Source organism: Phragmites australis, chromosome 1, assembly GCF_958298935.1.
Source record: "Phragmites australis chromosome 1, lpPhrAust1.1, whole genome shotgun sequence".
NCBI lineage: Eukaryota > Viridiplantae > Streptophyta > Magnoliopsida > Poales > Poaceae > Phragmites > Phragmites australis.
This window is the reverse complement of record NC_084921.1, coordinates 32313312-32330989: the sequence shown is the minus strand read 5'-3', so window position 1 is coordinate 32330989 and position 17678 is coordinate 32313312. Positions and strand designations below refer to the sequence as shown.

The window sequence follows — 17678 nt, the reverse complement described above, 5'->3', positions numbered from 1 at the left end:
TCAGAACGATCCCAACTAGTAAGTGTTGGACGAACCTGTGAGTGCTTGTCCACACATGCATTCGGAAAATAACACGACACGGGCCATTTGAGTATTTGACCATCCAGATGACGTGCAGGGTGCACCGGCTCGCGCGAAGAGACTACTAGTGGCTGTACGTGCCCGGCGACTGTTGTCACGTGCTCGCGAAAGAAAGGTTGGCACGCCGGCACCCGCAACCCGTTCATTCTAGAAGGCAGGCCACGTAATTAAACGTTAACTAGTTATTACGTCTGTCTACGTGCGGGTGTCGTCAGAAATTGCAGGAGGCGACTGATATGTATGGTGCATAGCGCGTTGGGCAGTAGACGCGTGAGTCAGAGTTGAAATGCTGGAGCGGGTTTTTTTAGAGCGAAACACATATGAATAAAGTAGTAAGTAATTGAGTAATATGAGATGAATAATTTTTAAAAAATTTAGAAATAATGTGCAAGACGGGAAGCTGCATGATAAGAAAGTCAGTACGTATTTTTTTAGTCCTCCCCCAATCCCATTCCGATGCGAGAAAAGGCCGCCCGCCTTCCTAGAAGCGACAAGCGAGGAAGTTCCCAGCTACGCACCGGACGGGACTCGCAGAGGTGTCTTGGTTGCCAAGCGGCCTCTCGGGCCCGCACCTCTAACTACCACGACTTGCACGACCTGCCTCCCGTCCCCGTCCCCGTCCCGTCCCGTTCCAACGGATCACCCTCCCACCCATACATAAACCCCATTCCCCCCCTCGGCATTCTCCCAACCCTACCGAAAAACCGGTGCAGACGCACGGCGCGCACGAACCTCGAAAAACCCCCCGGAATCGTAGCGCGGCGCTGGCGCGGGGTGGGGTGGGGTTGAGTTGTAGCAGAAGAGCAGGGGCATAGGAGGGAGGGAGGAACAACGAGATGGACGCGGCGGGGGACATCCAGAAGGTGGCGAGCATGCGGCGGGACAGCGGCTCCATGTGGCGGCGCGGGGACGACGTGTTCTCGCGCTCCTCGAGGGAGGAGGACGACGAGGAGGCGCTGCGCTGGGCCGCGCTCGAGAAGCTGCCCACCTACGACCGCGTCCGCCGCGCCATCGTCCCGCTAGGCCTCGGCGGCGACGGCGCCGAGGCGGGGACCGGGAAGGGGGTCGTGGACGTCGACGTGCTCAGCCTCGGCCCGCGGGAGCGGCGGGCGCTGCTGGAGCGGCTCGTGCGCGTCGCCGACGAGGACAACGAGCGGTTCCTGCTCAAGCTCAAGGACCGCGTCGACAGGTGCGTGAGTGCTCGTGGTGGTAGTAATAGTACTAGCCCTTGTCGTGACTCGTGAGTCGCGGTTGCCTCGCCCGCCGGGTGTTTGACGATTTGCGCTCGCGTGTTTGGCGGTGCAGGGTCGGGATCGACATGCCCACGGTCGAGGTGCGGTTCGAGCACCTGGAGGCGGAGGCGGAGGTGCGCGTCGGCAGCAGCGGCCTCCCCACCGTCCTCAACTCCATCATCAACACGGTCGAGGTACGCGCGCCGTCGTGCTTTCTCGTCCGTGCGCTCTATATTCATTCCGCCTGCGTATGCGATAGCGAAAGGTGATTGATTGGTGTGCGTCTTGTTCGATTCAGGAAGCGGCGAACGCGCTGCACATACTGCCCAGCAGGAAGCGGACCATGCCCATCCTCCACGATGTCAGCGGCATCATCAAGCCCCGCAGGTAGTAAAACGATCTCTCTGTTGTTTTTTTCTATAGAGAAGATGAGATGCTCATTGGACAACTAGGAGTGTAATTATAATACATTTGTTTGTCTTGTGTTTAAAATTGGATTGGTCATTGGTCCGGGGCTTTTTGAGATTCGATTTCTTCGCTTCTTCCACCGGTCCACCTAACGTTCTTTACGTTGGTGCAGGATGACTCTGCTGTTAGGCCCACCCGGATCAGGCAAGACCACCTTGCTGCTCGCGTTGGCCGGAAGGCTTGACAAAGACCTCAAGGTTGTAAAAATGGAATGTTATACTATACTTCTTGCAATAACTATGCCTTCGAAAAACCAAACCGTGTACCCTCATGCATATTTCATCAGCATCTTAGTTTATTCTCAACTTCTGCACAAAAAGAACCGAGGATGATGGCGCGCTCCCCTCCCCTCTCCCCTTCGCCGGGGCTCACCACGAGCTCGGCGTCCACCCTCCTCCTTCACCTTTCCCTTCTTCCCCGGTGGCCTCCACTGCAGCCCCTGCCTCGGTGACCTCTTCTCCCCTTTCTCCCCTAGCTCCCCCCTTCTGCCCTAGCACAACCTCTGTGGGTAGGACGAAGGTGCTGAGGTGGTTGCATGAAACCGCGCGGTCGGCCTCCTCGGTAGAGCTCTCACCGCTGATCCCGCCTCCCTCCACTGCTCTAGTCCGTAGCTCGGCCAGGCTTCCTGCAGAGTGCAAGGGGAAGGGCGCCCTTCCTGTTGTGTTGTCTAGTCAGCTAGAGCCGTCTTGTGCCTTCGCCGCTAGTGGGTCGATTGTGCCACCACCACCCTTCCCCTCCAACTGGTGGACCAGGTGGAGTCTAGGATGCCGGTTAGACGCTCGTCACTGGTCGTCGGCGTTTCAGGAGTTCAGTGGCCTCGGCATTCCAAACCTCACGCTGGCCGGGTATGCCCTGCGCCTGAGATGGCTTTAGTGGCAAAGATCCAACTCGCCCAAACCGTGGGTCACACTGCCAATGCACCATGAGAGGCATGTTGAGGTGTTGTTCGATGCTTCTACCACCTTTGCGGTCGGAAATGCAAAGTCCACGTTGTTTTGGACGGACGCTTTGCTCCATGGAACTTCTATTCATTTTATGGCTCCAGATCTCTTCCGGTGTGTTGCCGTGAGAACTTCCAGGACAAGAACGGGTGAGGATGCTTTACGCGATAGGCTTTCGATTCGGGATTTTACCGGCCCGCTGTCCATGCCGGCATTAAGCCAATATTTGCAACTTTGGAGCCAACTTGAGTCCTTGACCCTGAGCTGCGAGGAGGATCGGGCTGTATGGAGATGGTCATCCTTCGGCCAATACTCTGCGAGCTCGGCATATCACCTTATGTTCCAGGGATGCATCCGGTTTAGGGGTGCCAAGATGCTCTGGGGATCTTGGGCACCGATGAAGATCAAATTCTTCGGTTGGTTGGCGCTTCATGGTAAACTTTGGACCGCAGCCCGTAGGCGAAGGCATGGACTTCAAGCGGATGACAAGTGCGCTCATTGCTCCCAATTGCTGGAGACCACTGATCACGTATTTTTGCACTGCTACCTAGCTCGAGATGTTTGGTGGCGGGTGTTGGGCGTCCACACTCTTGGTGCGGATGCTTCGGTCCTTGACTTGTGGTCTAATACCCAAGGTTGGGTAGCACCTGATTTGCGGAAAGGATTTGACTCCCTAACCCTACTGGTCTGTTGGAGGATCTGGCTACCGCGCAACGATGTTATCTTCAAGAACCGCCGTATCTCTTCTGACTCTTTGGTTGCTTTGATCTTGGAAGACGTGGAGCGATGATGCGGCGCCGGGGCGAAACATCTAATCATACTCAGAAAGAGGCTACGCCTGTTTGGCACAATGCCTGAACTCTTGAACCTTCGCTGGGTCCCTTGTTCTTTTTAGTTGTCCATTAACGTGTAATTTCCTGTGTCTCTTCGGCCTATTTTATCCTAGTTTGTTTCCTCCCTTCTAAAGGGCCTGACCTTCTATGATCGTCGTATACTCTCAGATTTTCTTCTTCTTAATACAAAGATATGTAACTCTCCTGCGTATTTTAGAAAAAACTTCCGCGCAAAATGGGCAGCCAAGAAACAGGGCACCTTTTGTGGGCACTTGCTGATACAGATTACTGACTTTGAAACAATATGCAGGTTAAAGGCAAAGTGACCTACAATGGGCACGAGATGACGGAGTTTGTGCCAGAGAGGACGGCCGCGTACATCAGCCAACATGACCTCCACATAGGAGAGATGACTGTGAGGGAGACGCTCGCGTTCTCTGCGCGCTGCCAGGGTGTTGGCTCCCGCTTTGGTACGATTCTGAGTAATTAGTCACACAAGCACATGCATTCATTTGGGCGGCTTGCAGATTTATGCGGGGTTGGCATGGTTTGATTGGCATGCTTATCAGGCTTTCCTTCTTTCCTTTTATGTTGCCAGATATGCTGACCGAGCTGTCCAGGCGGGAGAAGGCGGCAAATATCAAGCCTGATGCTGATATCGATGCATTTATGAAGGCAAGTATTTACAAAACCTGATCAGATCCAGAATATTTTGCTGTCTTTTGTAAAGCTATTAATGAACGCTTAACTAATCAGAAGCGAAGACTTACTATGATTTTTCTGCTTAACTTAATTAGGTGTCTGCAATGGGCGGGCAAGAAGCCAATGTGGTCACTGACTATATTCTGAAGGTACATGTAACTTTTAGCTACAGCCGAGAGTAATTTCACATTGAATTACTCTAATCTGTCTTTACTATATACACGTCACTTGCTGCAGATATTAGGACTAGAGATATGCGCAGACACGATGGTAGGCGATGAGATGCTGAGGGGCATCTCTGGTGGACAACGAAAGCGTGTTACAACCGGTAAAAAAAGCAGTCTTTTTTAAGTTAAAAAACTTTGGCTTTACATAAGAGCGTTGTGAATGATTTTCAATGGATGTATCTTGTAGGTGAGATGCTGGTTGGGCCTGCCAGGGCACTTTTCATGGACGAGATCTCTACTGGGCTTGACAGCTCCACCACATTCCAGATTGTGAACTCGCTCAGGCAGTCCATCCACATCCTTGGTGGCACAGCCGTCATCTCCCTGCTGCAGCCGGCACCTGAGACTTACAACCTTTTTGATGACATCATCCTCCTTTCAGACGGCCAGGTCGTGTACCAGGGACTCCGAGAACAAGTGCTTGAATTTTTCGAGTCGGTGGGGTTCAGATGCCCTGAGAGGAAGGGTGTTGCTGATTTCTTGCAAGAAGTACGTACTATGCCACCATATTTCAATGTACATCTGTGTAAAGATCTTGTTATCAAATCTCTGTTGAACTACTGAGCAGGTGACTTCGAAAAAGGATCAGAAACAGTACTGGGCGCGGCGTGATGAGCCCTATAGGTTTGTACCAGTGAAGGAATTCACGACCGCATTCAAGTCATTCCACGCGGGGAGAGCTATAGCAAACGAGCTTGCTGTTCCGTTCGACAAGAGCAAGAGCCATCCAGCTGCGCTGACAACCACAAGGTACGGCGTGAATGGCAAGGAGCTGCTGAAGGCAAACATAGACCGGGAGATCCTTCTCATGAAGAGAAACTCTTTCGTCTACATATTCAGAACCGTCCAGGTAATGGCCTTTTAGTCTAAACAATAGGATCGATTGGCATGTTAGGAAAAACAACAGCAACATGACTGATTCCTTGGTGCTCTGGCATTACAGCTGATGCTGACGTCAACCATTGCAATGACTCTCTTCTTCCGTACGAAGATGAAGCATGACTCGGTGGCCAGCGGGGGCATCTACATGGGCGCTCTCTTCTTTGGTGTGCTTATGATCATGTTCAATGGCTTCTCAGAGCTCGCACTCACTGTCTTCAAGCTGCCTGTATTCTTCAAGCAGAGGGACCTTCTTTTCTTTCCGGCATGGTCCTACACTATACCCTCATGGATCCTCAAGATACCCATAACATTTATCGAGGTTGGCGGATATGTATTCTTGACATACTATGTCATTGGGTTTGACCCAAATGTCAGCAGGTGAGATTTACCCATAAATTATGGGTCATTTTATTAGCAAATGTGTATTCTTAGTCCATCTTTTACTCTGTAATGTGCTACAGATGTTTTAACAGTACTAGTCGCCCTCAGGTTCTTCAAGCAGTATCTGCTACTGTTAGCAGTCAATCAGATGGCAGCGTCGCTCTTCCGATTTGTCGGTGGCGTAGCGAGGAACATGATAGTTGCAAATGTCTTTGCATCGTTCATGTTGCTGGTTCTTATGGTGTTGGGAGGATTTATTCTAGTAAGAGGTAAAAATTCACCTTTCTCTCTTTGTAATTCTTTGCAATTTAGCTACTTCGTAAACAACTGCATCTTTGTATATGATACTGCAGAAAATATCAAGAAATGGTGGATCTGGGGTTACTGGATCTCCCCAATGATGTACGCGCAGAATGCTATCTCAGTGAATGAGATGTTAGGGCACAGCTGGGACAAAATATTGAATAGCACTGCCTCCAACGAGACCCTAGGCGTGCAAGTACTTAAGTCCCGTGGAGTATTCCCAGAAGCAAAGTGGTACTGGATTGGCTTTGGTGCAATGATCGGATTCACCATACTCTTCAACACTCTCTTCACTCTTGCCCTCACATACCTTAGGCGTGAGTATTTCCCAAACTGGCTTGCTCATAGTTCACTCATTGTTCTTGGATTTCACAATATCTAAACATGCCAACGGTTTTCGTCCTGATATTTCCAGCATATGGTAACTCCCGCCCATCAGTATCTGAAGAGGAGCTGAAGGAGAAGCATGCCAACATGAACGGTGAGGTTCTTGATGGCAATCACTTGGCATCAGGAAGCACTCATCGGTCAACAGGAATCAACACTGAAACTGATTCAGCAACTGTGGAAGATGATTCTGCGCCAACTCAGAAGGGAATGATTCTCCCATTTGTCCCTCTTTCACTCACCTTCGACAACATCAGATACTCTGTTGACATGCCACAGGTAAAAGATAGAAAGTTGCTTCTCTTACACTGTAAACAATGGTAATTGATCACTAGTTTGTAATCTTGGGTCTGAAATTAAATCAGGAAATGAAATCACAAGGCGTAGTTGAAGATCGTTTGGAACTCCTCAAAGGTGTCAGTGGGTCTTTTAGGCCAGGGGTGCTGACCGCATTGATGGGTGTCAGTGGCGCAGGAAAGACTACTCTGATGGATGTGTTAGCAGGTAGAAAGACCGGTGGGTACATTGAAGGAGACATCAGCATTTCAGGATATCTGAAGAAACAAGAGACCTTTGCGCGTGTATCAGGATACTGTGAACAGAATGATATCCACTCACCGCAGGTGACAGTCTATGAGTCATTGCTTTTCTCAGCATGGCTCCGGCTTCCCAAGGACGTAGATTTGAACAAAAGAAAGGTCAGTCCCACAAATAGTTGTCATTTCCACCTTCAGTTGATACCTGGTAGATAGCTGCTTACCTTTGAGTGTGCAGATCTTCATTGAGGAGGTGATGGAGCTTGTGGAGCTCAAACCACTGAGAGATGCTTTGGTTGGACTTCCTGGAGTGAATGGTCTGTCAACTGAGCAGAGGAAAAGGCTTACCATTGCTGTGGAACTTGTTGCAAATCCTTCGATCATCTTCATGGATGAGCCAACCTCGGGGCTCGATGCCCGAGCAGCTGCAATTGTTATGAGGACGGTGAGGAACACTGTCGATACTGGTAGAACTGTGGTCTGCACGATACATCAGCCTAGCATTGACATATTTGAAGCATTCGATGAGGTGAGTGAGATTTCACATAGGAGATTCCTTCCCACTACTCTGGATATTAGATTGGTCATAATTGATTTGTTGTGGCTGGTTTTCCAAACCTTGAACTATGTTGCAACTTGCAAAGTCTAAAATATTTGACTAATGCTTGCAGCTTTTCCTGATGAAGCGTGGTGGAGAAGAGATCTATGTTGGTCCACTGGGCCATCATTCTTCAGAGCTGATCAAGTATTTCGAGGTAAACTGCTGGTATTACAGGAACGTTTTAATATCCATCTATCAAATTTCTTCTAAATTACTGATAAGATCATGTGTTTTCATATTATCCAGGGCATTCAAGGGGTCAGCAAAATTAAAGATGGCCACAATCCAGCAACATGGATGCTGGAAGTGACAACTGTCTCTCAAGAACAGATGCTAGGTGTTGATTTCAGTGACATATACAAGAAATCTGAACTCTACCAGTAAGTAACTTTCAATCCTACAAGTCGCTTCACTTCGGGGTAACCGTAGGTGGTCACATTAACAACTAGGAAGAGCACTAAATTACTAAAATTAATTATGGTAGGTCAAAGTTTCGTAAGTATGCTGTAGGTAGCTTATCATACTAAAGCTTATTCAACAAAGTGGAGGACTACCGATTGCTACATACCAATGCACTTTGCAGTTTTCAATATTATCAACCTTCCTTGTCCAGAGCATTTCTGCAGTGGATGATATGTTGGTTGTTACATTTTACAGGAGGAACAAGGCCTTGATAAAGGAATTAAGCCAACCAGCGCCAGGTTCAAGTGACCTGCATTTCGCTAGCAAGTACGCAAAGTCTTCCTTCACACAATGCATGGCTTGCCTGTGGAAGCAGAACCTGTCATACTGGAGGAACCCTCCTTACAATACCGTTAGGTTCTTTTTCACTACTGTCATTGCTCTCCTCCTCGGCACCATCTTCTGGGACCTTGGCGGCAAAGTGTAAGTCATGACAATTTGTACTATTTCATATGGCAAATAAGTGGGCACCTTCAAAACTGTATTCACATTTTGCTTCTTAATCCAGGAAGACATCACAAGACTTGCTTAACGCTATGGGGTCAATGTACTCTGCGGTGCTGTTCATCGGCGTCATGAACTGTACCTCAGTTCAGCCAGTGGTGGCCGTGGAGCGAACTGTCTTTTACCGTGAAAGAGCTGCCGGCATGTACTCAGCTTTCCCATATGCATTTGGCCAGGTGAATGGTTCTCCTGGAAATCGTTTTCAGACGCCCTTTTCTGCTGCTGGTTGCCGCATATTCTTGGGAGCCTGACACTGATCAACTTGTCTCCTCACAGGTTGTCATTGAGCTCCCATACGCACTGGCTCAGGCTATCCTATACAGTGTCATAGTGTACTCGATGATCGGGTTCGAGTGGACGGCTGCCAAGTTCTTGTGGTACCTGTTCTTCGGGTACTTCACACTGCTCTACTTCACATTCTACGGCATGATGGCCGTCGGCCTGACACCAAACTACCACATTGCCTCGATCGTCTCCTCGGCATTCTACGCCATCTGGAACCTCTTCTCTGGATTCATCATCCCCCGACCGGTAAGCGCCTTCACCCTCATCGGTTCGCTGCGCCTACTCGTATCTTTCAACCATTTACACATCTCATTTCCGTTCTGGCCTGACGCTACGTTCAGAAAATGCCGATCTGGTGGAGGTGGTACTGCTACATATGCCCCGTAGCGTGGACGCTGTACGGGCTGGTCGTGTCCCAGTTTGGTGATGTCACGACGCTGATGGACGACGGCAGGCCCGTGATGGTGTTCGTTGAGGACTACTTCGACTTCAAGCACAGCTGGTTGGGATGGGTGGCCACCATTGTTGTGGCGTTCGCGGTGCTCTTCGCCGCCCTGTTCGGCTTCGCCATTATGAAGCTCAACTTCCAGAAGAGATGATGACGACAGGAGCTGGGAAGCATGTCCTGCATAAGGGATAATACATTCATTGGATTGGATGTACAAATCGGGCTGTGCATATTGGTGGAGTGGAGTACACTGTAAACGATATATTTGAATTCATTAGTTGTACTTAAGTTATAGAAGCTTTTCCCCTTTTTTTTAGAAAGAGATGGCGTAGTATTTTGTCACTGATACTTCACGTCTAGTATACAGTTTTGTAAGCAAGTACCCCCAGAAAAACCATCAGTTGAAGGCAAGAAAACGTCGCTGCTTTTGCTGACTAGCCTATCTTTTGTTAAGCATATGTTTGATGTATAGAAAACTGCAAGGATGTCATAGATATCAATGCCAGATGTTTGCTCACATACTATCTGTTTGGCACGTCTTTGGTTCATACCGCGCCAACAGAACAAAGAGATCAACGTCGAAAGCTCGAAGCTTGGACAGTCTTATCAAGCACGTTGAATCAGAATAAACAAAATCACAATGGAGCATTCAAAAGAATCATAACTTTGACCTTCCACTCCTTTCGAAAAAAATAAATAACTTTGACCTTCCAGTAGCCCTCAGCATCTCTGCAATGACTTCAAGCCGTGTTATTATTATTTTTTTTGCGAAGGGAACGGATATTCATTAAAGCAATGAACAGTACACCCTGGATTTTGCAAACAGGTCTAAAAAAGATAAAAAGTACAACCAAAGGACACATATACATCTTCTTCCACCTCCGTCGGATCGCCGGTTGCCGGAGCAACAGACGGAGACGAGGAGTGTAGGTACTGCTAAGACACAACGAAGACTTCAAACGCTGTTGATCGACTACAGTAGAAGCATGAGATCAGGCATAGCCACACAACTGAGGAGCTTTCACATGCGAAAGAACAGGTGAAGAAACATCGGCCATCGCCTTCGTCATCATGGCAAACCAGAACGCCGGCGCTGTCGAGCAAATCAACAGTCCAAAACCAAGAACTGGCATTGCCAATAAGGCCATCAGTGACCTAGAGAACAAAACCTCCCTGCAACAACCGGGCAAAACACTAGAAGCCCAAGAACACATACACAGAGACAAAGTAAAATCGGGGACCAAAAACATCCTTTCCCAACGGCACACACATAGATAGACATACCTTACAAACAACCTACCATGGCCGTCATCAAAGCTGAAGTAGAATCCGCCGAGCTTACTGAAGGCCAGTAGAAGAAGCAAAACCCGATGACTCCACCAAGGACAATAGACCTCCACTAAACCAAACCAAAACTACAACATATAAGCTCTAAACTACCCTACAGGCTATGCCGGATGTCGATCCGCCGGATCCCCTCCCGCTCCAAGGACTAAGAGTCCGTCGGAGGAAAGGGATCGACCGAATAGACGCTGGAATCAGAAAATCACCCTTAGTTCGCCTCATGGTACTGTAGCTGAGAATGCCGGTTGAAGCCGTGTTATTTAACTGGAAGACCGAAACCGTTTGATGCAGCTTATAAAATGAATGAAAGTGCAAAGAAAAAGAGAGTACATGGGAGGATTTATGTACTTTTAGCTTGTAGGCAAAATAATACGGATCTGTACTCTAGCCATCCCCCAACGATTTTTTCATTAAAAATAATTCATATTTTGAGCCTTTGATATCTATCTATACCTATACTAATCACAAACTTAAAAAAACCTAATCGAAGAAAAAGAAAACATCCGACTGTCTATTTACCATGGGACCGAATTATAGCTGTGCAGATGTAATAAAAAAAACCATAAAATTGAGTTATAACAGTTCTGATCTATCGAAAAGACCATATGACCGCTCACCAAGTAATAAAAAAAAACGTGTGGCTTCCTATCTTTATCCCAACACAACACGATAAGTCCTAAAAATAAAAATAAGACAGATGCTATTTGTCATATGTTTGTTTTTCTAGACGACGAATCTGGATCATCTAATTTTAATCCGACGGTTCATATTCTTTCCTTTATCTCCCATCTCCAACGCATGGTTTTTCTTCTTACTTTGCCCCAGCCGCTCCGCCCCCCCCCCCTCCGCGCCGCGCACCTCCTCTCGTCTCTGACGATATCCCTGCTGCTGGATCCACAGCCACCACCCACGCCACGCTCACTAATCCATTTTTGAGCTCCCCCACCGTCAACTCTGCACATCGCCTGCGGCTCTGACGGTGCCATCGATGTAAGACCCCTTTCCCTGGTTCTTCTATACCTCCTATATCAGTTCCTAGATCAAATAGCTGATACGTATAGTACAATAATTATGACATCACAGTCATACAACATATATAAAAGCATTAAGATTTACAACAATACAAAGGTCTTAAACCATAGAGTATTACAAGCTTTGGCCAACAAGCCAACAAAAAAGCACAACGGAACGACAATCCAAAGCTACAAGCAGGTAGGGTGTGAACGTGACTACTAAACTACTCCTCATCCGCGCAAAAGGGTTGCACAAGGGTGATGAAGCGCTAGTTAGGAGGGAGCGGGAGGGGATGGGGATGCTCACCGAGCTCAGAGATGGCAAAGGGTAGGGCAACGGCCCCGATGCGATGCTTCAGCGGCGGCGGCATCTGCTCGGCCTTGACTCGGGCGCACTCCTGTCGAGCTCCTGGGCGAGGAAGGGCAGCATGGGGAAGACGGCAAGCTCCTAGTGCTCCTCAGCAGCTCAAGGGGAAGAGACGGTGACGGCAGGGCGGCGACGGCGGTGATACAGACGGGGTGAGAGGGGGAAAAGGGAAAATGGGGACCATGCTCCCCTTTTTATAACGAGAGGGGGAGGAACAGAGAGGCGGCAGTTCGGTGTCTCGGTGAACTGGACGGCGGCAAGGTGGTGCCCACCTAAAATCGCGTGGCGTGGCCGCTCGGCGCCAGCCATGCGAGTGCGGGGGACGCTGAAGTCGCGCGGTGTCAGCGACAGCTCGGGCTGCATGTGAGAGAGCTTAGCGGAGAGAGTAGAGAGAGAGAGAGAGAGAGGGCGGCAAGGAAGTCACCGGTGCATTCTATGCACCGGCCGCGGTGGCGGGACAGTGCGACAAGTGCGTTGGAGGAGGGAGATGAGCACGGAGTCGGCAGGGCCCCCATGTCAGTTAGCGGGCACGCTCTGTCATGGGCTAGCACACGCATGCGGGAGCTGGGCCGGGGACGCGCCGCGGCGGCCCACGCGCAGGTGGAGGGGAGAGTAACGTGCTGGGATGGCTGGGCTGTGCAAGCGGGTTGCGCAAATGGAAAGGGAGAGAGGGCGACCCAAGAGAAAAGAAAAGATTTGGAATTAAACTTGGGTAAATTCAAAAAGAAGCTTTTGAATTTGGTTTTGAAATTAGATTTGGGTTTGTCATAAATTCAAATAAGAGTATTTTAATTGTGATTTAGATTTGAAGCTCTGACTTTGAAAGAGGATTTGAATTCAATTTGGATTGGAGCTGAAAAGAATCTAAGAATAAATACTCAAATTCAAATCTCCACTCAAAGAACCATAAAAACAAATAAACCAAAACACATATGATTTAATTTATTTCATGGATTAATTTAGAATTTAATTTGGTGTTCTTTGGAATACTTAGCCAAAATAATATATTTGATTATATATATATACAAGTGTATATATATATATTCAAATATATATTTTCTTGATTTTAAGTTGTTTTAAATAATTAGAATTTTTTAAATTAAGCAAATTTTACTATAATGTATATGCTAAAACTTGGGATGTTACAACCGCCACCTCGCTGCCCCCCACGCCACAGCCCACAGCGGGTCTGGTTACCACCCTAACATCTCTCTAACCCCCAGAGTCACTGGTAAACTCCGAAACCCTAAACCCTAACCTCTCCTCTAAATTCGCCAGCGTTCACACGGTCGCCTGAAATCGAGCGTGTGATTTCATGCGCTGAAAATTAAGAAGGATGTAAAAATAAACACAACACGACATGCATATGTATTTCCTTTATGTAAGTCTCTTCAAACTTGAATGCAATAAAATATTAGAAATCCATTCGGTAGTCTCTTCAATTGCCTTTTTGAGTTGTGAGCTTGGTGCCTGCTCTTCTATTCTCGACTCGATTTTCTTCGCATTTACTACTGCATCGCTGCTTGTTTGGTAAAAGCCAAAAATCGCACCGAAATAACTGAACCGATTTTGTATGGTTTCTATTTCTCTACATGAAACTTCGATTGCCATTTCTCATAAACCGAAATATTTTGTAACCAAAATGACCGCCCCGAAGAAACCGAATGCCCACCCTATTGGCTTAATCCTGACCGTTCCAGGTCAAGAGACAAACGTGTGTAAGCTTGTACTGGATGGTTCACGAATGCTGTAGTATGAGCTGTAAAAACAGAGTGTTGTGTTGTAAGTTCTAGTACCACACATGATAAGCTAGTGGAGAGTGTTCTTGATGGTTCCTTGGTCTATAAAAGGAACCTTATGTTTCCTATAAAAGTTTTAAGCCTTTGTAAAAGGAGAAAAGTTGGAACAAAAAGTCATGCTGCTCTTTCGTGACAAAAATTCTTTGGCTTCTTCTTCTCTGAGTGATTCAATCCTCACACCTGGTATCAGAGCCTGGTGGTAGTTTTAGTTCACTTCAATGGCACTTGTTCCTCTGCAAGCAGCGAAGGATACCGGCGGTGTGCCATATCCGATGTTGATGCCATCCAGCTACATCGCATGGGCGATCAAGGTGGAGGCAATTTTGGACACCCAGGGAGTTTGGGAAGCCATTGAATCGGAGGCCGGTGTGGCTATGGAGGCGAAGAAGGATAAGAAGGCAAGGGCATTCCTTCTCCAATGTCTTCTGGAGGATGTTCTCCTCCAGGTGGCGAACAAGAAGACTACAAAAGAGGTATGGGATGCACTCAAAACGCGGTATGTTGGAGTAGACCGCTTGCAGAAAGCACGATTGCATACTTTGAACAGTGAATTTGGGGCATTGCATATGAAGGAAGGTGAGACTATTGATGAGTTTGCCGGAAAACTAAGCGGGATGGTAGTCAAATTTAGTCATCTCGGCACTACACTCGAAGATGTTGCACTCGTCAAGAAGCTGCTTGATTTCGTCCCTGAGAAGTTCCTCCAACCCGTGGTGACGATCGAGTAGTTCTCTGATTTGGATACAATGTAATTCGAGGAGGCAATTAGACGACTAAAGGCGTACGAAGAGCGCATTCGTCTTTGTGCCAACAATAGCAGCAGCACTGATGTGCAGCTTCTCCTTACTCACGTTGAGTGGCAGGTACACCAGAAGACCACTGGCGGTGGGGAATCGTCGAGCAGGAAGGGACACGGCATTGGGACTCTAGCCAGACGTGACCAATATAGAGGGCGTAGCCGCGGCAGAGGAGGCCATGGCGGCTCAGGCTTTGAAGGCTATGGCAGAGGTGGCCATGGTGGCTCAAGTGCACCGTGTCATGAACGTGCTCGCGGAACCAGCGACGGCTAGGACAAAAGCCATATCAAGTGCTTTAATTGTGGCATTTTTAGGCACTATGCTTCTGAATGTCGCAATACTAGGCGTCAGGATGAAGAAGTGAATCTCATCAGTACGTAGGAAGATGAACCTACTCTCCTGTTAACCATGTGTGCACAGGAGAAGCGCGACATGGTATTGCTCAATGAAGAAAAAGTGTTGCCTAACCGGTACGCCACCAGTTCAAAAGAAGATGAAGGAATTTGGAATATCGACAACAGAGCCAATAATCATATGACTGGAAGGCGCTCCTATTTTGCCAAGCTAGATGAAAGTATTATTGGCAAAGTGCGCTTCAGTGATGACTCCATTGTGCCGATCATGGGGAAAGGTTCAGTTTTGCTAGCCTGTAGAAACAATGAGCATCACTTGATCACTGATGTATATTACATTCCTAATCTATGCAGTAGTATTTTGAGCTTGGGACAGGTCACTGAAGATGGGTGTAAGGTGGTGGTGTTGGGTGAATATCTCTGGTTGTATGACAAGAGTGGTAGACTGCTCATGAAAGTACAACGATCCAACAATCGTTTTTACAAAATTGCACTTCACTCAACCGTACTAATTTGCCTTGCTGCGAGCTTGGATGAAACACCATGGCTATGGCATGCCTGGTTGGGGCATTTGAATTTTCAAGCAATGAAGGATATGGTGGCTAAGGAGATGGTACAAGGAGTACCAAAAATTGAACATCCTACACAGCTATGTGAAGGCTGCCTTGTTGCAAAACAATACAGAGTGCCATTTCCACTGCAAGCATAGTATCGAGCTAGCAAACCTCTGGAACTTGTGCATGCCGATTTGTGTGGGCCAATAACTCCACAAACTATAGTAGGCAACAGGTACCTTTTCCTTTTGGTTGATGATTTCAGTAGAATTATGTGGGTATATGTGATTAATACAAAAGATGGAACCTTTGATGCATTCAAGAAATTCAAGGCAATGGTGGAAAAAGAAACATCACACAAACTGAAGATATTGAGAACTAACCAGGGATGTGAATTTGTATCTCGACGCTTTGCTGATTTCTGTGCAGAAGGAGTGGAGCAGCATCTAACTGCACCATACACCCCTCAATAAAATGGTGTGGTAGAACGCCGTAATCGCTCAGTTCTAGCAACAACAAGGAGCTTGTTTAAAGCAATGGCGGTGCCAGCAAAGTTGTGGGGGGAAGCTTTTAGGCACGTTGTATATTCTAAATCGAGTGACAAACAAAGTGTTAAAAGGTGTGACTCCTTATGAAGCTTGGAAAGGAAGGAAATCCAATTTGGAGCACCTCATAATTTTTGGGTGCGTTGCACATGTTAAAGTACCCACACCATAGTTGACCAAGCTTGAAGAAAGAAGCAAACAGATGGTGTATTTGGGGGTGGAGCCTGGGAGTAAAGCACATCGCCTGCATGATCCACAATCTGGCAAATTGTGAGTAAGCCGAGATGTGGTATTTGAAGAAAACAAGAGATGGAATTGGGTTGAGCGGCACCAAAGTGGTGGCCATGACAGCCTGGAGTGGACTGAATTTGTTGTAGAAGAACCTACAAATGAAGGTGACAATGTATAGCTCGAGCAAAACTCAAACAATGAAGTACAAGGGCCTAGCAATGACAATGACATACCAAAAGAAGCAACCAGTCCAATGAATAGTGATACACCAGATTCCTCCACTTATGATGTTACACCAGTTCGAGGTTTCGGATCTCTAGCAAAGATTTATACGAATACTAAGCAGATTGAGCTCGACCCCGAGCAGTTGATGTTAGCTGTAGATGAACCTCTAACTTACCAAGAACCTATTGGTGACTCGAACTGGGAGATGGCCATGAAGCTAGAGCTCGATTCAATTGAGAAGACGTTGTGGACGTACCCTATGCCTACAACGCCATCCTGGACTGGGGGACTCTAAATAAATTTGGAGCTGTTCCCCATCACAACTACCTTTGCCTAAAGGTACCCGGGCCCCAGGGGCTAATCTCCATCCATGGCGACCAATACCAGGCAAGACGCATTGAGTATGGGCACCCCGCCTGTCGGTGTATCAGGAACCAGGGGGTCCCCAAATCCCGAGGCCAGGCCAGCCATCCGCCACATGGCGCCATCCCGCTAGGTCTCTCTTGTGGGATGAAGAAAGGCCAAGTCCCAGGAGAAGGTGCTCGGGGCCACGGTCGGTGGCCCCAGAGTACCCCAGTACCCCGATGATCCACGAAATCCGAGTACCGGGAAGAAAGTGCTCGGGGAGGTGCAGTCACCCCCGAGCACCCTAGTCCCCCGACGATCAGAAGAGCTAAGTTCCAGGAGAGAGTGCTTGGGGCTGCGTGCGGCAGCTCCTGAGCGCTCGGTTCCCCGAAGATCCGTACAAGAGTGCTCGAGAGAGAGTGCTCGGGGCTGCACGTGGCAGCCCCCAAGCACTCGGTTCCCCGAGGGTTCATGCAAGAGTGCTCGGGAGAGAGTGCTCGGGGAGGTGAACAGTACCTCCGAGCACCCGGCACCCCGATGACAAGGATGGGCATTCTCGGGAGAGAGTGCTCGGGGATGTGAACAGTACCCGTGAGCACTCGGTACCTCGACGACTCAGAAAGGCCCCCAAGAGGCCTGCCGATGAGGTGTCAACCAGCCAGAGGTCCGAGGCCACATTTAATGCGCGTGCGTGGCCTGACACCTCCAGCTGCTCCCGCCGCTCTCAGCGTCAGTTCCTGCCACGTTTTTGGTAGAGAGGCGTGGGGTCATTAATTGCACAGGTCCCGTCCCGTGTCATCCGGCCTGTCTCGGGATAACGTCGTGAGGATCA

At 48.3% G+C, this 17678-nt stretch overlaps 1 protein-coding gene across 1 annotated transcript; it reads left to right on the top strand.

The window, feature by feature from the left end:
• The first annotated feature begins 734 nt into the window (after positions 1 to 734).
• Positions 735 to 9790, top strand: LOC133915553 (ABC transporter G family member 36-like). Its single transcript, XM_062358763.1, has 22 exons — positions 735 to 1270; positions 1387 to 1507; positions 1612 to 1700; positions 1894 to 1978; positions 3866 to 4025; positions 4154 to 4230; positions 4353 to 4406; positions 4495 to 4585; positions 4672 to 4973; positions 5053 to 5334; positions 5428 to 5744; positions 5856 to 6016; positions 6101 to 6367; positions 6466 to 6716; positions 6803 to 7135; positions 7212 to 7502; positions 7645 to 7728; positions 7821 to 7954; positions 8232 to 8459; positions 8545 to 8716; positions 8817 to 9071; positions 9167 to 9790. Exons 1-22 carry the CDS (start codon positions 918 to 920, stop codon positions 9422 to 9424), a joined length of 4365 nt encoding a protein of 1454 aa, XP_062214747.1. The 5' UTR covers positions 735 to 917; the 3' UTR covers positions 9425 to 9790.
• Positions 9791 to 17678: the final 7888 nt, after the last annotated feature.